This window comes from Malurus melanocephalus, unplaced genomic scaffold (genome assembly GCF_030028575.1).
Source record: "Malurus melanocephalus ecotype Western Australia unplaced genomic scaffold, MMel_1.1 scaffold_7, whole genome shotgun sequence".
In the NCBI taxonomy this organism is placed as follows: Eukaryota; Metazoa; Chordata; class Aves; order Passeriformes; family Maluridae; genus Malurus; species Malurus melanocephalus.
In genome coordinates this window covers 6,127,884-6,149,517 of record NW_026623239.1, presented here as the reverse complement: position 1 = coordinate 6,149,517, position 21,634 = coordinate 6,127,884, and the positions used below count along the sequence as shown (strand labels likewise).

At 40.0% G+C, this 21,634-nt stretch overlaps 1 protein-coding gene across 1 annotated transcript in view; it reads left to right on the top strand.

Moving 5' to 3' along the window:
• ADGRV1 (adhesion G protein-coupled receptor V1) overlaps positions 1 to 21,634 on the top strand; it is a 282,213-nt gene that overhangs the window by 257,455 nt on the left and 3,124 nt on the right. Inside the window, exons 89-90 of the mRNA XM_057373001.1 lie at positions 15,089 to 15,280; positions 17,055 to 17,235. Coding sequence (XP_057228984.1) covers positions 15,089 to 15,280; positions 17,055 to 17,235 — 373 coding nt within the window. The remainder of the gene's footprint in view (positions 1 to 15,088; positions 15,281 to 17,054; positions 17,236 to 21,634) is intronic.

Below are 21,634 nucleotides of genomic sequence, written 5' to 3'. Positions count from 1 at the left end.
CTGCGGAGCTACCGCCACCCCTGTCGCGGGTACTACAGAACTCCCCTTCTCCTCCGTCAGCCTCAACTCTGCGAGCTGCTTGTCTGGGGAAGGTTTTGCMGGCAGCACAACTTCCTCAGGAGCTGGATATGAGGGCTTCACATAGCTGTGGGGGAAGAGATACTTTCGTGAGGAGGAGGGGAACGCGGCATTCTAGGAGCAGTCTGTGTTCGGCTGATTTACTACCGCTCCCTCAGACCTCTCCGACCTGCCTGGCTCCTTTTTCCTCTGATCCTGTTCCGCTTTCCAATCTTTCARTGTATCAAATAATAACCGCCAAGTAGTTGCCAACTTTCGTGCACCTTTGTCCCCTAGAGATATACAGTCCCACAACTCATGTCCCACTGCTTTCCACGATGACACACTAAAAGCCACTCTAGCATCAGCAGTAAAACCTTGATCTTTAGCCCATATAAATACATCTTGTAATGAAGAATCTGCGGTCTTTATACCTTTATTCTGCAACCTTGTCTTCCAAGTAGCCAACAGTCTTTTCTTCTGTGGTTAGATTATTCCCCATACTGGGTTAGTTCCCTAGTGGCTCACCTCAACTTCAGGTGTCAGGTTTCTGGTCCGGACCTCTGGCAGTTCCCCTGCCTCTCCACCACCGGGCTCTGTCTCCGCTGCTCTCTTCCCAGCCGCTCCTCTTGTCTCTAAGACAAGCTTTTCCTGCTCGGTGGCAGGCGACTCCGCGGCTTTCCCCAGCCGCTTTCCTTTCCCTCGAAGGCTAGTTGCCTCGCTCACAGCGAGCTTGGCTCCCCTGCCTCGAAGGCTGACTGCACCGCTTGTATTGGGGCCAGTCTGCTTGTTCCCGAGCAGGTAATGTCCCTGTTCGGGCACCAGATGTCGYAGTAGAGACAGGCAACGCGACACAAATAACGAGCAAAAGACACAGGCACAGACAGACCGCTTGATTATGGGGCTGAGCCCCTTTTATGTGTTTAGCAACAGGTGTATACTAAGCCTTCCGCATAAATGGCAGTTATCTACTGGCTAATTAGCAGCCCCTTCTCTACTCKTCAGCATATGATTGGTGTGTTGCAAAAGCTGYGGTGTCATTAATTCTCGCGATTTTGCTCTGTCTTTGGCATCTGCCCTATCTGACCGTTCTTCAACATTCCATTCTCCTTTTCCCAGAGACAGTCAAGGGTGCTCAGTCACATTGCTTTGGTGAAATCCTACTCTGTCTTGTCCTCCTTCATCCAGACTTTCAGACTACCTTTTTTTTCCCCAGATCTCAGGGGTACCCTATTATCAGTTGAATTTCAGCTTCAGAACCTGCAAGGCCGCAATGCCAGTTTTCAGCCTTACATGTGCTAAATTTTGTCTGAYCTTAGTATATCAATCCCTTGAAAAATAATGCAACTGTCCTACCTTCCTTTAGGCTACAAGAAAACCTTCCTTCCTTTAGGATACCTGAAAACCAACTGAGAAAGTATTGTTAGAGTAGTTTAACAAATTTTGGAATTTTTTTAATTAATGAAAATTTTGATAGTTTTACCTCTCAGCAAATATATTAGTAGAAAACCACATAATTTATTTGGTGTATTTAGACAAAGAAATTGGGAAATATGAAAAATAAAATCTTGGAAATGTAGTATTTTCATTAATGTAATATAAAATTTAAGTTCATGTGTTATAAAGAAATTTCAAAGAATGCACAAATAATCATTTTCTGCTTGTGCAAATCTTAACAATAGGATACAATTATATATGTGAAACAGAGACTAAATTATTTATTTACTCTTTTTTTGGTAGTTCACCAGTAGGTAACTGTGTCTGTTTGACCAGCCTGTCAGTCTTCAGAGATGGATATTATCTCATTATAGATGGCTGGAATAAAAACTATGAGAAGTGTCTTTTCTGGGGCCGACATGCTTGCTAATATATGAAGCAAACTTACTGGCTCCACATTTCAGATTTGTTCTTAATTTATTAAACCATATTACCACCAATCTCTCTCTCAAAGAGAGAAACCCTTTGCCACAAGTACTTTATTTTTCAAATGGATTGTATTTTCTAAATGGTAACCAAATTTAGTTCCACTAGTGCATTAAATCCCTGTAACAGTAAAAAGTAGAAGGAGATGTGGGATGAATGATTTTCAGGATGGTCTAAATAAAGTCCCTCCTCTTCCTGGAAATGTCTCTTTTTAGATTGTCACCCTCATTTTCATTGGCAAAGAGCATTAGCACACACTGTTTAGCCACTTTGCTAGCAGGATTTGGCTCAGTTTGTAAAATTTATTTGTAATAGATAAAATTGGAGGAAAGAGACGAATGTGGTCATTTTTGCCACAAATTTTACTTCTGTAATGTAATTTTGTGTCTAACTGTACCTTTAGTTTTTCATCTAGTAATTCATTGCACATGAACCTTAACCTAATGCAGTGAGGGCAATTGCAAGCAACTAAATGCATATGGTTTGAGGAGCTGTGTACCTGAATGCAGAAAAAGGTCTGAGTGGAACAGTTACCTAACACCTAGGATGGAAGTTCATCTGAATGTTACAGCTTGCATTTTTGCTGAGTGTTCAGGGACCAATTGTTCCTTAGGCCTAAATTTTCATTATCAAATTACCTTTACAGAAAAATAGTTACAGTTATATATATAGTTATAGATAATTATGGGTAAATAGAAATTACTATATAAATAGTGGAAAATACTCGTTATGTCTTAGCAGAGGCACCTGCTTAACAAAACCCTCACAAGGTGCTGTAGCTTTGAAAGATGCCTAGGAAGAAACATAAAGTGACTGTGAAGCATAAAGGTGGGCATACGGAGAGAGAGGCTATGGTTTTACAGAGAGGCGCCTTGGGGAAACTGCTTGGCTGGGTTTAGGAGTGTCATTGTTTAGATTMCAATGAAGCCTTCTGAGGAAGGCTCCATCAAGAACCACCATCCTGTTGTTGGTGGGGGGTATGTTGTACCCAATATAAGAGGTACTTCCAAGTAATTCCATTACTTGCCTGTGTCACTGGATTTCATATAGATTTATGTTTGGTCTGCTTAACATAAAATTGCTTCAAGATCCACCTGCCTGACCAAGTTTCCCCGTCATACTTCAAAATTTCTTACAAGTTCCCTCAGGAGATTGTTTTACATTTCATCAGGCTTTTCATTACTTACTTATTAGCCCATCTCCTCTGCTAACGTCGACTAGGAGCCAAAATGCTTCTGCAGACATCTGAATATGCACATTCTGGAGGTTGAAGTGCAGTCAGGTCAGTGTTCCCTATCAGGTCTGACCTGTAAGTACCTCCTGGCTTGGGGAACTCACCTCTCCATACTGGGCCTGCTCTACAGGCAGAGCAAGTGCTGCTGGGGATCATAAGTGCAGGGAGAAGTTCTTTCTCCCAGCTCTGACTGGTGGAGGGGTAATGGCAGAACTGGTATTTGCATCACTGCCGTTGGCAACAAAAACCTGCAAAGGAAGATGAGAGACACCAATCTGATTTTTATTTATGCCCCAACATGTGTTATATGCTGGGAGCTCTGTCCCTCAGGAGGTTTTGCCTGGCAGCCAGTCATGGGAGAGACAGCTTCCCCTGCTGCTCTGCAAGCGCTCCTGCTCCCCCTTGCTGGTGGGTCAGATGCGCGGATGACCGGGAAAACAGCGCGCGGAAAAAACGCACGGGAAATCACGCTATGAAAAAGCGAGGCATATAAAAGCAGCTAACTGTGACATAACCGTGGCCATTTTCCTTTGGGGTTTTTGGAGAGAGCAGGGGCCCGCCTGGAGGGTCACCTTGGCTGTCCTGCCCCCGCGCTTTTCCTTTTGTTTCCTTTCGTTCCTGCCGTCCTGATTCTTCCCTGTCCGCACCTGTCCTGTCCGTGTGCCCTGTTTCGCCGCTTCCGAGGCAGCTCGTCAGCACGACAACCTCGTGTTTGCTGCCTCCCCGAAGGAGCTGCCGCTGCCGCCCACAGTCACTGCTATGTGTCCGGCAGTGCTCGCAGCAGCCAGTCTGCCCGCAGCCGGTGTTTGCCGACGGCAGAGCCAGGCTGCTCACCGCCGCCACCCGCAGTCGCCGCAGCTATCCCAAGAGTGTGCCCGTAGCCACGGCACCGTGTTCTCCGCCGACGGGAGGGACACGCAGCCGCTGCTGTTTAGAAATCGCRCCCAGCCCGCCTTGGGAGCCACGCAGGCTCCTCGCGGTTCGCAGCTCACACGCTCCTTGTGCCGAGCTGACACCCACGGGGTGCCCGGGGTACAGCGGTAACAATCTGTCTCCTATTCTGTCTCTCTCCGTTTGTCTTTTTCCCTCTTTGTTCCCTTTTCTCTCCCCTCTTGGTAGGAAGTGGTAGGAACATTTATCCTTCTTTATCAATAAGCAGTTGTCAGATATAATATTGCCGCGTTTACACTTTCTTTTTTGTCCAAGAAATCGATTAAAAGAATCCTCCCCGACTCCCTCTTTTCAAGCGGGAGGGGACAGAAGACAAAGTCAAAAAGCATTAAAGTAAAAGAAAAAAGGAAATAAAAACAACACCAACAACAACAAAAAAAACCAAAAACAAAACCAAAACAAACACGAAAAAACCAGAAAAAAACAAACAAACAAAAAAACTTGTTAAAGCCTTTCACTGTCCCCCAGAGCCCTTGCAGCTGGCAGCTGTTTGTGTTTGCTGCGTGCTGGACTTACCATGCAGCCGAGACAGCTCTGTTAAACAGTGGATGATTTTGCAATGAGAAATCATGATCCTGCAGAGCCAGTAGTTTCTGCCATAGAAAGGTGGTGAAAAAGAACAGGCAGTAATCTGCAGCCATCACTTAAAGCAGGAGACCTCAGAAGCACATCTATTCCATGCTAGGCAATAAGAAAATATAAGCTAAAAAAATTATAAACCAACAAAACCAGCTGAGAAGTGTATTGCTTTTTAAAAATGTGTGGAAGTCCATTCTTCAACAGTTGCTATGATTTTTTTTCTCTAAGGAAATGCTCCATAGATARTAGGAGTGGGTCACAGAGCAGGTCATATCCAAATCTTTCTGTTAAGTGCTGCAAACAAGTTTTAGGTAACTTGTGGCATTAATCCATTGCAGAGAATTTCCAAGACAGAAAGCAACTTCATGTTTTCCAAGTGCAATGACAGCCAGCAGTTTTGACACATATTTCATGACTTATAGTATCTTTTGCTGCCGATGGGTAGAGCTACTTTATGGCAAAGTTCAATAAATATACCAACACATGGAATCAAATGTTCCAATTGCTTACTTTTCAAATACATGCATACATATATATATACATATATATATATGTACATATACATGCATACATATATATATACACATATATATACATATATATATATGTACATATATCCTTAGGCATTACATTGGTATGTGTTGACATACAAATTATGGTTTTATTAGTAGAATAAATAACTAAATACTATATGAGATATAAAATACTATTTAATTATACTGTTGGAGGAAGTCCAGAAGAGGGCCAAGAAGTTGATAAGAGGACTGGAGCACCCCCACTAAGAAGACAAGTGGAGAAAGTCGTGRCTGTTCAGCCTGGAGAAGTGAAGGTTGTGTGGAAACCTCATAGCAACCTTCCAGTGAGTGAGGGGACACTGGGAAACTGGGAAGGGACTCTATCAGGAACTGTAGTGATAGGACAAGGGGAAATTTAGGTTGCACATTAGGTAGAAATTTTAAATTGTTGAGAGTGGTGAGGTACTGGAACAGGTTGTCCAGGGCAGTTGTGGATGCCCCAGCTCTCAATCTACTTAGGGCCAGGCTGGATAAGGCCTTTAGCAATATGGTCTAGAGAGAGGTGACCCTGTCCATGGCAGCCAGGGTCAAGACTAGATGATCTTTAAGATCTACTCCAACCCCTTAACATTGTATGATTCTGTGATCAAATCCGTGTTTAGTATGAGTTTCCTTTTCTGTTTTACTCTGCATAATACTCCCTGTGAATAGAGATCTCAAGYACTCTCCTGAGGTACATTTTATTCTAGGGGCTTATCTCAAGTGAGTGATTTTGATGACAGAGCCAAATTGTACCTCCACCTACTCTTGTTCACCTACTTGTCACATACGGAAGGACATCTAGTCTTTGTCCTCATTTTTGTCTGTATTTCCCTTTTTTTGAGGTGCATACTTAACCAAAGTAATTTTCTTATCTTCCTGCTTTATAAGTGAGACTTTCTGCTGTCCTTATGCCTGTGCACTGGCAGTAAATATCTATAAGATTTTTCATTAAAATGAAGGGAAGTAGGGAGTGTAAACTGCAGACAGTTCCTATGAATATCACTTAGTAGCAAAGCCTGCTATACTAGACCTTTAGTTCTCAGACAGTCAGTTATCTGACAAAATTGCTTCAAATGTTATTCTGGATGTGAAAAGCATTAAAAAGTCATTGTAAGCTATTCACTGGGGTCAGTTTTAACTAAAGAGGTGTTGAAGGTGGTAAGACCTTGTTTGGTTCCTCACAGCCTTGCATGTATAGTTCCCTGACTGGCTGCAGCATCCCCAAAGGGTTTTCCAAATAGTCAGAGAGTGCTGGAGTACACAAAAAACTTACTCCCATCAGTCTTGCCCTAAAACACTCAAACAGAAGATATGACAAATAATTAAGCCAGTTGTCCACAACCTTTGGTTCCATCCAAGACAGAAGTTTTTGAAAGTTTCTTGCATTTATAGTTTCTTAAGTTGCAGAGTTCTTGTTACAACTTTTTATGGCACTGCAGTGAAATGCTCCTAAATAAATAGTTTAACCCATTTGTCRGTCAAAGTACCAAGAATCAAAGAGACAGAAGTAGGCATAAGGCATATTGAAAGGATTCCTTAAGGTGGAAAAATGTTGTTATAACARTCACTTTTAGCTTAACTCTTTGAGATTTTCTGTAATGCCATGGAATAGTTCGGCAATAAACACAGTCAGCTTCTGTCTTTTGACTCGTCCATTCAATAAATGCCTATTTTCAATTTCCTGTTTGTTTTATCTCTTCGTATTAGTCATTAATACCTATAAATAGAAATTACTGCTTAAAAAGTTAACAATAATGATGTGCTGCAAGTATAGCTCTTTTTTTTTTTTTTTTGACTGTGTAGTGATACTAGTTTGTATGGTCTTTGAATATAGTTTTTCAGTAGCTATCCTCTGTTGAGTTCTCAACTTGCTTTCAGATTTAACTAGAGAATTGACTGTTCTGAGGCTGTTAGGGAATCTCTTGAACTAGGAGCACGGGTTTCAAAGGCTTTTTCATCCACCTTTTCTACTCTGAGAAAGAAATAAAAGCAGTAACAGGCTTAGATTGTAAGGTGTGATCTAAAATATATATTTGGTTATAAATGTTTACCATTGAAAGCATGTATAAAAGTAAATGTTTGAAAAACTTTATTAAGCATATGTGAAAACTTATTACTTCTGATATTTCTAGGAGCTGAAAAATATGAGAATAATGTTATTTTGTTTGGTCTTCGTGTTTTTTCTTTTTTAGTGCAAGGTTCCTCAGTGGACAAATAGTCTTTTTTTCATTGGTGTGTGGTCTGGCTGCTTTCTGCTACCAGAGTGGTGCTCCTCGTGGGTCAAAACATAAGAATAACCTAAAGCAAAGAGGACCTCAAAGAACGCTGTGTCCAATTTCTGTTGCATGTGCAGGAAATAATAATAATAATAATAATAATAATAATAATAATAATAATAATAATAATAATAGAGGCAAAGGGGCAAAAACCAACAGGCTAAGAATTGGGGCAGAGATAGGGAGCAATGATCTGCCAGTCTGCTGCCAGTCTTCTTGGTCTGTTCTTGTTTGTTCTTTAACCTCCTGCCACCATGTGTAGTTGCTGAGATTGCTGACTCTCGTAGAGTTCTGTAATGAAGGGCTGCAGTCAGGACTGTGGGGGGAATTGCAAATTGCTTCTGTGTGCTGGGTCTCCCGTGTTTGCCCTCCACCTCTCCCACAGTTCTTACCATTGACTCAAGATTTCTTCTTTTCTCAGCTAAGCTGAAATATAAAAATAGGACTTTCTTCATATTTCCGGGATGACTGCATTGGAAGGAAGTGACAGAATCTTATTCTAGCTTAATCTGCACATTTGGCAGGTTTGCCTAACCATCTGTATTTTCAGTGCATTTTCTACTTTAACACCTCTCTTTTAAGGTGTTAAAGTTAAGTTGTTAAAACAAACAACAACAACTGACAGAAAAAAAACCACAAAAAACCCAACCAAAAAAACYCCAAATAAAATCCTCCAAAACCTTTTCCACGACTTACAATGCTGAAATGRGAGGTACAAATGGCAGTTGTGTGGGAGTAGCTACAAGTGTTCTCAGAGCTATGCAAAATATTTATAGTGAATCCTGAGTATCCAAGCAAAGCTGCTTTTTAAAGATGTTCCAAAGTGTGTGAGCCTGTCAGGTAAGCCTTAGCCAAGTTTAGACTAAAGCTGAGCTGAGTGCAGTTTGCCAAAAAGGGATTTATGGCTTTGGCTTTGAGTAGAAGTTGCAATATTCAGCATGGTGTTGGCATAGCTGGCTCTGCATAAAGAGAAACTTGGCAGTTTAGATTAAAGTTTCAGATGTTACATTACTATTAAGAAAACCTGTTCAAAGTGCTGAAAGACAGTATTTTTTTAATTATTATAGAATATTCGTGTAACCTGTTTATCTGTGGAATTAAAACTTTACCAAAAAATGGAAGTATTCAAAATAACTATATCTCAGAGCAGACTTGTAAATGCATTCTTAATTTGATGATAACTATATATATGAATTATTACTTTTCTTCTTCCCATTTTTTAAGGTGGCTTCTCTTCTTAGATGTATGTGGTAGCAGCTGGCTGGTTCAACTAATGTTGCCTGTCAGCATGGTACGAGTTTTGCAGTCCTCAGTTATATATATATATTTATCCTTGATTACACTTATTATTGCTTTTTGGTTTTGATGTGAATTTTTAGGTCTTCAGCTGACACATGTCTTGTCCTATAGAACAAAATGGGGTGTAAATGCCTCAGGAAGTAAAGTGCAGATAAGCAGTAAACGTTCCAGTAGAAACTGTGACAAAATAAATTGCATGATTGATAAGGATTACAATGGTTTAATCAAAACTTATGCTTAACACCAAATAAACAGTGAAATACTTGAGGACACTCAGCAGGTCCAAAGTCGACTTACTGAGTGTAATCACCAGTTGATGAGGTTCCATTGCTACAGACAGAAGCAGGTTTTTATAACAGTCTCTTTGAATGCTAAGAAAAAGAGTCACATTTAAACAAAGGGTCTGATTTCTATTTCAAAGGTTATAATTTCTGAAGAGCCATGAGTGGGAGAGGTTAAGCAATGGCTTAAGATGTTGTATCATATGACTAAGATGATTGTTCTGTCATAATAACAACTATAAAAGATCTTCAAGCTGCTCTCATAATAAAAGATGGTTGAAGAAGATAATGGCAAAGTAAAACACACATTAAAGATTGAATACAAAAATATCATGCCTGCAATTTATCATCATTATCTCTGAAAACAAGGAAGGAAGGAAAGCTTTCATTGCAGAAAGAAATAGAGAATTTTATGTTTGGTGTTTGCCACTTGGCTCACATTATTAATATTCCTTCATGTATGAATATTCAGTTCCATCACTAATTAAAAAATTGTTAGGAAAGATGATATTATCAAATTTATATTATACATTGTACAGTGGCCCTGATTATGATTTCTTAAATATGATTCCTTTAATTTTGTGAATAGTTTTTTGCTGTGCATAGACTAGCTTTTGAACTTAGTGAAACCTGCAATTTATTTAATTAATCAAACTGGTAGTTTTCCCAAAAGAAATAAGCACTTGTGTAAATCAGGGTTAATCCAAAGCAGTCTTTGGCCAGCCAGTGATGGAAAACAACATAAGAACTTCCAGTAAATTAATTAAAACTCTAGGGAAGTTCACAAGAAGTCAGCCAAGGCATTGAGTAGCACACCCACCAGGAGTAGCAGCAGCACCCCTGACCATTGACAACCACTGAGGAAGAACAGTGTGATCAGTGTGTAAATTAACAAGGAAAAGATGTCCTTGGACTGGTTACCAGGAGTCCAGACAGAGAATGAGATTAAATCTCACCCTGATAAAATAAAAAAACTGAAGTGAGACAAACCAAAGCATAAACCATCACACAGAAATTACAGGATTGAGAGACAGAGCATCCAATGCTGATCCAAGTATGGACAGCTCTTCTGTTTTCTGTGTGCTTTATTGGGGTGGTTTACCAACCCTGGCATCAATAAAGGTGTAACTGAAAAAATAACGGTGTTTTTTGAGCCACCATGTTCTCAGGATCAGAATGAACCATTTCTGGTAACTGAGGTCTTTTTGTGGTCTGATCAAGAGGTCAGCTTTCTTCAGAAGCTTTGATTTTGCTTTCTTCAGAAGCCTTGATTTTGCTTTAAATTCTTTTGGAAAAAATAACTTTCAGTGATATAGTCATGTGATGATAATTAGCAAATAAATTTTTTCCAAATTAAATTAGGAACTCAAAGAGTGTCTCTGTAGAGTGCCTACACTTTCTGTTAGTGCTGATACATATCCGGAAGCAGGTTGGGGAACTGTTATAATGGGGTGGTGAAATTACTTTTCTTTCCCAAAAGTCTTTTTAAGATATTTTATTTTTATGTATAGAAATACCATTCCTCTACAACTGATGGTGGTGTCTGAATGCACTTCTCCTTGAAAAACAGGTTCTACAATTTCAGGGTAGGGTATCTCAGACATTATTAAAATACTTGGGGGGGAAGTATGTTGTATATTAGCTTAAAAACAGGTGTAATGCTTGGTGTGTTTGTGTTTATCAGAACGATTATAAATTATGTGATGCAGTAGGCTTCTTGATTTTCTCTGTATGTGTAAAAAGGAGGTGATAAAGAGATTCATTGATTGCCTGTTTTACAAGTCTGTTGTATCCTTTCGTATTACTAGTAACGGAGTTAACTCCATTTTGAAATTTGGACATACTGTAGTGTCAGCACAGTAAGTTGGAGCACAGAGTTAGAGGACAGAGACAGTGAGACTTGGAGTGTCCAGTGTGCAGTGAAGGTTTCCTGTGGACCAATCCTCCAGTTCTGCATGGGATCTCATGAGATGTAAAACATCTTAATGTATTCTGTCCTTTTATTGACAGCTGTGGAATTCTATCCTTAATTTTCTGGTTTCCTGTGGCTGCCCCTCAGAATAAATAAATCAGTCTGTTGCATAGGAGAATCCCCCTCACACACATGCATGAGCAAAATCTTCTCACAAGTTATATTTTGTACATAAGTACCAGGAAAAAACCTCCCTTCTTCTTCTATAGAGAAAATTCAACAGTCTCTTTGGGCAGCTTGTTCCCCATTAAATAATCCCCATGTTAATGTTTTCCTCATGTCCAGTTGGAACCTTTCCCATTTCTCCTTAGGTCCATTCTGTTATTGTGTTGACATGTCCCACTGCCTTCATAACTTCCTCTTGTGAGGTGAACTACGTGGCATAATGTAAAGCAGCACTGAGGCTGCTCTCAGCTCACTAACCGGAGAGATCCCATTAAACTTTTCCACATGAGCTTTCTTTCAGATAGTTGTACCTGTGTTTATATGGATATTGTTTTCCCTGATGTAACAGTGCAAAAGAGCCAGCCAATCAGACCAGCTTGCTAGATGAAATAGGTGCTTCATTGTGTTCCATGAGCAAATATCAGTAAAATAACCAGCAGCCTTGGCAGACAGTCTCCTGCAAGCTTTTTTTTGAAATAGACACTACATTTGAGAAGAACTGTAGGTTGACTGTGCTTCCTCCTTTGGGACAACCTAATTGCTTGAAGTAGTTCTCACCTTCCTCCATGGGAAATTAATTACTACCACTTCTTACTCTTTTACTGTGGCATTTTACTAATGCTCCTATCATAATGTAACTGTAAATGGAATGGGGTTAAATATTTTGTAAGTAGTCCTGTGGGCCCAATGCACAAAATTTATGTAATATTACCATTACAACCTCTAGAGTCCTAGTTCCTTAGCTTGGTTGTTCAGTCTGCTTCCAGGGAGCCCAGGTCAAGCTCTTAGGTTATTAGTCAGTTATTGCACCCTGGAACCCAAGGGATTCTCATGGCCCCCTGGCATATGCTTGGGAGCTGAGGAGGATGGCTCTCAATTTATGTGCAACAGCAGAGGATACTGGCACTAAGCTGAGATTTGAGAACTTGAGTTTTTGAGTTTAGGTTAGGTTTMTTTGATGAAATCTTCTAAGAATAAAAAGTAATATTTCCCATAATTTTAACAGATGTGCCATTGCCTATGTTACTAATATCTACACTCTGACCAACTTTTTTCAATCCTTTTGGAGGCTGTAGGTTTCTGGCAGGCCTGCCAGCAGAAATTGACTAGTCTCTGCATTTCATACTTAGTCCAACCATCAAGGACAGGGCCTGTGTGCCTCTTAAAAAAACACAGTATTTCCAACTTGTCTGGAGTTTTTTATGTGATAAACAGAGAGAAACAAATAATACAATGCCAACAGCCTTATTTTCATAGCATTTTGTGGCTATTTTTACAGTGTTAAAGGTTGAAGTGAAGACAAACATAAGGAAAGTCAAAAGCATGTTGCAGGATGGTTCATTCTCAAACTGGTCCTTTTCAAAAAGTCCAYTGAGACTGTGAAAGCTGTGATTGCACTGACACAACCTGAATATCTGCATCCTGCCCATGTTCATTCAGAGTAAATGGCCTGGTAGCTACTGGCATGAAAAGAAACACAAATCAGCATGATTACTGCATGACATCTTCATGTGTATGATCTTTGAAACTCAGTGCTATTTGGGCAGGACCATTTGATTTGTTTGGCTTCCTGGTGGTTTCTAACAGGGACACTGGTTGTCAGAATAAAAACCACAAAACCCTTTTGATGTTTCGATCAAAACCACAGTGATGGCACAAACTCATCGTCTACAGTGTGTTATCTTCTTGAGATTCTAGATTTGGAGAGGAATRTAGGTCAAAGAAAGTTCCATCCTTTTTCCAGCCAAGTAAGGAATATTCTGTCCCTCAAGAATTCCTGTGTACAAGTATTGTCTACCTAGGAGTGTTGGGTTTCATTAGGTATAAACTTCTATTTGTAAGGCATTGCTGTAATGATTTACAAAATGGGAGAAGTAAAACACATTTTTTGAATCTGCTATCTTGGCCTTTGACTTATCCTGTTCTTAGACATTGAAATAACCTCCCTGAGTCCATGTGATTATTAAGCAAGGACCCAGAGGTGTTGTCTCATCCTCCATCTGCAGAGTTACWTCAGGACACAAGGCCAAATTAAGGAGATAATTGTGACACTTTATTCCATGTTTACTTGTTTTAGAAAAGTGGGTGTCCACACTTGAGACTGCATGGGAGAGTGACTTCTCATGGACCTTGTTTGCCAATGCCTTATGCCTCTGCAATTTTGAAAGACAGGTTTTCTGTGCAGCATTTTCAGCTGATGGGTTTTCTTGAAAAGTATAAAACCACTTGAAATGCGTGTGCATCTTTTGTGGCTAGGCCCTAGGAGACTGAACTCTGAATTTCGTGTTGTCACTATAATCTGCTCTTCTTGAGGTTTTTATCCATTTCATATCCATTAAACAATTTAAATGAAAATAAATCCATTTGCTGGTTCCATTATGTTTGACCTATGCCGGAGTCCTTGAATTTGTTTATGGAATGAAAAGATAATTTTGTTTCCTTTTTCATGTCTCAAACATGTGTCTGCATCAATTTCTTTTGTATTTGCTTATATGTATCACAAAGAAATTTCCTGTCAGTGAGTTGCTCTGAGTTGTCATGACAAATAAACAATAATCTGGCAAAACTGGGAAAATGTTTTATCAAAATAGTTGTTTTTAACAGGTTTTTTTTTTTTTCTGGTAGTTTGCTGTTAAAAGATTCACACACCTTGCTGTATAGTTTTATGGCAGCTGTATGAGGGTGTTTCCAGTTTTCAAGCAGCTGGGATTGAAATCCTATTGAATCCCATTAGCTTCTGTTAAATGTCACTTGGGACTAGATGGTTTTGTCATATARTTTTGGCAATAGAAATTATCAATTTATATATTATGAAGTGTTGTTGGCTGGAAATTAATATGTATCTTGGATATTTGCAGTCTCCAAGTATTTTCAAAATGCCTTTCATTAGAAATGAACATTCCCAGATTTAATTAGATGAAACTATTTCTAATCCTGAGTTAGTACTTCCATGCCAATGGATRCCTTTGAAAATAATTGTTTTGTTTAGTACAATTGACTTCAGGGGTTCAGAGAACAATGTGAATTACAAAAAAAAATATTGCAAATGTAATCCTATTGCAGCAATTAGTAAGAATGCAGAAGTCTTCTCTCTGTACTATTTTGGTACCCCTTCTTTAGTAATTACTGAATAAATTGATTTGTCAATTGGAGTAGTTTCTTTTATCTCCGTTAAGTGCAACTTAAGGTAAATCAGATTTCATATTGAGAAGTTAAATTACTGGATTTCTTTACAAACAAAAGACAGTTACAATACTTTTCTTGGCACAGTCTAAAGGTCAAAATTAGCAAGTTTTAAAGAAAAACTACAGAGGCATACAGCAGAGCCTGTGTTGTAATCAGAAATTAAAACCAATGTTAAATGGGTGGATATCACAGAGAATTTTATTTATAGTTACAGTATCTGTGACCGCAGCACTGCAGTTTGCAAAAGGTAAGATTGCAAAAAGCCAGCAGGTCATTAAGCAAATAAAGAATTGTGGCTAAGGAACAGCAGCCAAATACTATTTTAAAGATGCCTTTCACCTTGTTTTCACTATTTTGCTCGTTTTGGGATTGCGGCTTTCCTTTGCAACTCTGTATGTTCAATCAAATAATAATTTTCTAATACTTCTGTGTGTATATGTGTTTGTGTATTTYTTAGTGGGAGAGCTCAGGATTTTAACTTACTTGTAACTTTTAACACTGGTGTAACTCTGRTGGACAGTGATGCCATCCATTATTTTCCAAAGAAGGCTCTGATCCAAGATCCCTGCATTTCACAGGCTGATGTTCTCTTTCAATCTCTGTTTCAGGGTCTTTATGTCTTTGTGGTATATTTTATCCTGCACAACCAACTTTGCTGTCCTGTGAAAGCAAGTTATACTGTAGACATGAACGGGCATACAGCTCCAGGATCAGCATTTTTCACACATGGCAGTGGTCTGCCAGCTGTGGGAGGAGAGATCAGCAAGTCTACGCAGAACCTCATCAGTGCTATGGAAGAGGTAAGAGTGCTCTGTAGTGCTCTGTAGTGCTCTGTAGTGCTCTGTAGTGCTCTATAGTCATTAACTTGTGTATTGAAACATACCCTGAAGATTTCAGTGTAGTTCTGCAGTGTAATACACAGGAATGAGAAGCTAAATACTATAGGTTGACTTTGGGGAGGGGGAGCTGTCTTTTTCATTTATGTTAATGACAGAAATAGTTATCTTTATCCATGGTGTTTTTGGAGCTTACTGTGCCCTGATAACCTCTTTTCTAGAGAATTTTCCCTATTCTACTTGAGTCTTCTGTTTATTATGGAGGTGAAATTAAAATATGAAGTTAATTCTTTCAGCTTACTATAGGTCCTAGATGAGTTTTAAGTAGTTGATTTTCTCAAAAATGTGATGTTCAAAACTTCTGGAAATTGTAATAAAGTTAGAATAAAATTGGAATGGAATGGGGAAGGGAAGGGAAGGGAAGGGAAGGGAAGGGAAGGGAAGGGAAGGGAAGGGAAGGGAAGGGAAGGGAAAGGAAGGTGCAGTGGGTTGACCCTGGCTGAATGCCAGGCTCCCACTAAAGTGTCTCTCTCACTCCCCTCTGCAACCGGACAGGAGAAAAAAAAATATAACAAAGGGTTCATGAGTTGAGATAAGGTYGCTAAAAGATCATTCACCAAACACTGTCATGGGCAAGACAGGGTCAAATTAGAGATATTAATTTAATTTATTGCCAACAAATCAGACCAGAACAATGAGAAATTAAACAAGACCTTAAAAATTCCTTCCCCCCCTCACCAAGCTGCCCACCTTCCCCAGCTCCAGCTCCTCCCCCAGCAGCACAGGGAGACAGGGTTATGGTCAGGGTTATGGTCAGTTCATCACTTGTAGCTTCTCCTGCTGCTCAGGGAGGGAACTCCCTCTCCTCCTTCAACATGGGGTCCTTATCATGGAAGATAGTTCTTCATGAGCTATCCCACAGGCAACAGTTTTCCCCAGACTGCTGCTGGGTGGGCCGCTCTTCTGTAGGGTGTAGTCTTTCACAGACAGGCTACTTCAGCATGGTCTCTTCTCTCCACGGGCCTTCCACAGGGTCACAGSCTCCTCTCAGGCATCCACCTGCTGTGATGTGGGGTTCCTCAAAGGGCTCTCTGCATCCCTGTGGACCTCCATGGGCTGCAGGGGCACAGCTGCCTCACCATGCATTGCACCTTGGGCTGCAGGGGAGTCCCAGCTCTGGTCCCTGCAGCACTTCCTGACCCTCCTTCTYCACTGACCTTGGTGTCTGCAGAGTTGTTCTCACAGATTCTCACCCTACTCTACTCTTGTCAACCTGCTCTTCTACTGCACAATTACATCTGTGCAATAACTTTCTTTTTCTTTTTCATTTTCTTAAAAATATTATCACCATTTCTAATTGGCTGTGGATCTGTCTTTGGAGCTGCCAGGGATTGCTTTACCTGGAGGCATGGAGGAAGCTTCCAGCAAGTTCTCACGGAAGTCACCCCTGTAGGCGTCCCTATATCCCCCCACTACCAAAACTTGACCATGAAAACCCAATACAGACGGGTAGGAAAGGGAAGGAAAAGGGAAAGGGGAAAGTATATATATGTGTGTATGTGTGTATATGTATATGAATTTTTTTTAAGTAAAAAAGGCTTCCTGGTTCATTATAAAAGTGACAGAATAGCTGGTTTCAAAATCGCTTGGTTTTCAGTTCAGCTCTGGTCATAGTTTCCAGTTTCTATGCAATAGATAGGATGATTACTGTATTTCTGTAATTTTTTCACCTCTGCAGGTGCCTGCAGACTGGGAGAGGGCATCCTTGCATCCTGCTACTCATGCTGGTACTACTGCCTTTAAGCAGAGTCCACAAAATGGCAATGTTTTCCACCCTTCTGGAGGATTCAGTACCAGCTCATTGGCTGCTGATGAAGAATCACAAGAATTTGATGACCTGATATTTGCTTTGAAGACTGGTGAGTGACTCTTCCCTTGCCCCTCCAGGTTTATTTTATTGCTATGGTGTTATTCACCCTAATGGTGCCACCATTCCATGAGATAGAGTTAATGMGATCTCTTAATAAAGTGTGATTCCCAACGAAAATCTTAAAGATCAGTCAACATGGGAATGTCTGATAAGACAGCCAAAGAGGCAAAGGAGAGCTACCTTTAGCTGCCTACTGTGCTAAGGTGTGACAGGCACAAATCAAAGCCCAAGTAAAGTACAAATAGACTTGCTTGGTAGCAGAACGTCACCTAAATGATCTTTGGGGATACCACTGAGCCTTGCAAGAGACAACAGCAAGGTTAAGTGATCTGACACATATTTCAGAAGCTTGTTCAGTGATATCAAGAAAAGTCAAGCTGAATGGAAGACTGGGAATCCTGATAAAAAKGGGATTTTTTTTGTTCAGTAAGTTCGCAATGCTATATATCCTAAGCCAATTTACATTGCAGAAAACTCCTTTAATTATGGGACCTTCAACATGTGAAGGACATGGATTGATTCCAGAGGAGGCCATGAAGAGGCTCAGAGGGTTGGAGCTCTTCTGCTGTGAGGAAAGGCTTGAGAGAGTTGGGGTTGTCAGCCTGGAGAAGGGAAGCCTCTGGGGAGGTAACTTTGGGAGAGGTTTAAGTCCCTTACAATGCCTAAAGGGGCTACAAGAGGGCTGGAGAGGGACATTTGACAAGGGCCTAGAATGATAGGACARGGGTGAATGAAAGAGGGCAGGTTTAGATCAGACATTAGGAAGAAACTTCCCTGTAAGGGTGATGAGGCCCTGGCACAAGTTACCCAGAGACCCTTCCATCCCTGGAAKTGTTCAAGGCCAGGTTGAATGGGCTGTCAGAAGCCTGGTCTAGCGGAGGGTTAGAAATAGATACCTTTAAAGTCTCTTCCAACCCAGTCCATTCTATATTCAATGAAAATCTGTTTTATTGTATTTAATGATATTTCTTGACATTTTGCAGACTAGATCTACTTTGCTGGCRGATAAATATTTTTTGGCGAGACATTTGAAGCTAGGTGTAGAAGCTTACAGCTGCAAACTTATTTTTTAGATATGTAAAAAAGCTTTTACTGTTTAACTTCTTGAACACTATGAAGGAAATCAGATAATTCATAGATAGTTAATAAGATAYGAAACCATATACATCTAACACTCCTACTATTACATGATGTTTATTGCTTAAGTAAATCAGTTGGCATCAGTAAACTGTAGAAGACTGAATCTGAAGTYATGAAGAGCAATCTAGGCAACAGCTGAAATATAATACAGTTCAACACATATTCAGCACTTAATTACTTTTTCCTAAGTCTTCAATCACTATCTCTAGTTAATTTGTTTTTAATCCTTTTAGAGGAAGGAGGTCTGAAGCCAACTTTTGATTTTCTTGCCTATATTCTGCCTTCTTTATTAATATTTCATTGTAATTTGGTTTTATGAACCTTTTATATTAAAGTGATTTGAAGCAGTAACCTCAGGCCACTGTTGGAGGAAAATATTTTTGTTTGCGTTGCTGATTCAAGTAGTGCCTGRCAAGTTTACCCCAATGCTTATTCCTGTGGCCACATTGTGTCCCCAGCAGTATTACAAGAGTAAAAAAACCCATGATTTCTAAACCATATCAGTTGTCCCATCTGGATTCATCCCCACACACATTTGAACAAGATGAGCTGAAGAGGTGATGTTAGAGCATCTTTGACCAGCAAAGTAAATGTTTATCAGCTATTGTCTCAGACATGTCTAGCCCAACATGTACTTAAAAAAAAAAAAACCAACAGAAACCCAAGCTATTCTGGAACTAAAAATTTGTTTTATTATTGTCACCTGTTCTCCAGTTAATTTCATGCATGGCTAAGGAGAGGGAGGAAGGGAACCTACATGGAAGCAATAAAGAGAGGTGAGGTGGTGGAAAGTGGGATTTTTTTCTCTGTTTGGCAATACAGACCTATGCTGCTGAAGTCTAACAAGGGTTTTATGATAATGGTTAAGCTAGCAGGCACTGAAATGACCTCATCTTTTAATCTCTCAGCACCACATTTCTTCCTCTCTTACGTTGTTGCTTGTGCTCACATGAAATCACAACAGCTCAGGTTAGATTTCTCCTTTTCTTCTTCCTCTCACCTCTCTTTCTCCCCCACTCTACATCAGTTTGATGCCCTTCAAGCATGAGTCCTGGCTCCAAGGAAGAAGCTGTCATTGGCTAYTGGAAGACAAGAACCTCTTTTCTAAGCAGGGTAAAATGTGTAGTCAGCTAGGGTGCTTTTTTGCTAGGCTGCTTTTGCCTGTCATTTGCTGTGTGAGGTGCTCCTCAAACCCTTTTAGAACAGTCTTCATTTCAGTAGGCTGAGAATTCCTCATTCTGGAGGAACAAGAAGAAGGTGCTTTGCCCCACGTTAGCTGGTTTTATCACCCCTAAACTTGGGAGTGTTGCTTTTTCTCCACAGAGAAACTTTGTTTTTTTTTTTTTTTAACTTGTCAGTGTTTAGTAATTTGCAGCATGCAGTGCAGTACCATAAAAAGTTGTACTGGTGCACTCAGCCTTGTTGCTGAAGGAATGTGCCATAAAACTGTGCACTTAGCCCTTGGTTCCAGTCATTAGTGCTGGGCCTWATTGCAGATTAACCTGAAATACAGGCTGGGTCAGATGGAGGCATGCAGCTGCAGTTCCAGCAAATCAGGTGGACGGCAGTGTACTGTTTCTTAGCCACCTGTTATGCTAGCTTTGTGCAGGCATCACATGGTGGTAGGGTTTTTCTGTTTCATGTGAGAAATCCAATGAGCTTCTCCTTTCATACAACCATTGTATTTAAGTGCCTTATCAATTAACTCCTCCTTTTCATCAAATACACTCATGTCCATACAGAAATACATAGTTAGGATTCACTCTGCTCACTACATCACCTCATTTCTTTTATTTTGGAAMTCTTTTGAAAGGCAAGCCAGCTCCAAGGTGTCTTATGTGACAGATATAATAGAACAATTATGGTAGGAAAAAAAAATTTAGGGATGTGTCCTGCTCATTGATATGTACCTTTTCTATTTTAATGTTTATGAATTTTTGTTAGTTTATTGTATTTCATTTCTGGCTTTTATAATGATTCAAACAGCTTCTATTGAGAAAGTTAATTATTTATTAATTAGTTTTTGTTGATTTCACTAACTGCCTTTAAAAATGCTGCRATTTTGGAGTAGATCTCATTTTCCCTCTGATTTCTTGTGCAAGGTTTATATTGATAGGCAATTTAGTCAGACCTTTGCCTTCCAGATTGCAACAGAGTCATATGTTATTGTCGTTGAGGATAAAGCCCAATATACCAGAATTCCCTGAGGATTTCTACTCAGGGTAGGGGTAGGGAGTTAAAAAAGGACCAATCTGTCCCAAAGCAGCAAGCTGCCCATCAGCATTGCTCTGAAGCATGGATACCATACATTCACCACAGCTTCCCTGATTTCTGGGCTGCCTCTGTATTCCTGTATCTTACAAATACTCTCTTTCTGTGATGCACAAAAACAAAAAAATTAATTCATTTGGATGAGGTGTGAGACCAAAACACAGCAAAGCCTTTGAGGGGGGGCCAAACTCCTCCTGGGGTGACAGGTGATCCACCATGGTTGTTTTCAGATATATATTCAGCAGAATACTGCTCCATTCATATTTTAGTGTATTTTTACTCTTAAGAGAGGCAATTGTGATGGAAATATTACATAAATATTCCAGTATTTCTCTAAAACTAGGCAAATATTGTAATAATCTGATATGGAAAACAGCTGGAAAAAATCTACTGAGGAAGTTAAAAACCCCATACAAATACAGCTATTTCAATAGCAATGCTGTGTAAAATGGTTCATGATTTTCAATCTAATACAGCTAGGGTTCCAAAGCCAGCATTTGATAAATCTTGGTGACACCAGTGTAGGTGCCTGGTTTAAGAATCACGCATCCAAGGCAGCCATCCTGACCCAGAGGAAACATTTGAAATTTCAATTCTGAAAGGTATGCAGTGCASCATTCTGGAGACTGTTACAGGGTAGATAGATGGTAGGTGGCAAAGTCCCTGCCTTATCAGCCTTCATAATTTCTGTTTTGAACGGCTTGCTTCATAGAAAACAGAAAGGAACTGAAAGTGGCTAGTTTGCGTATTCATTCAGTTTATTGTCTGGGGTTGTCACACATATGCTACCTGATGGCTGTTGAACGTGACTGACCCAGGAAGCATTTTTAGTTCAATCTGAACTTTATTTATAGAAGTCTGGGTGTCTGTTGGTGTCATTTCTGTGAAGTCAAAACCCTGAAAAAAGAATTAAAGGTGGTTTATGTAGCTTATTCATATACATCCCACACATATAATAAAAATCATGATTGATTAAG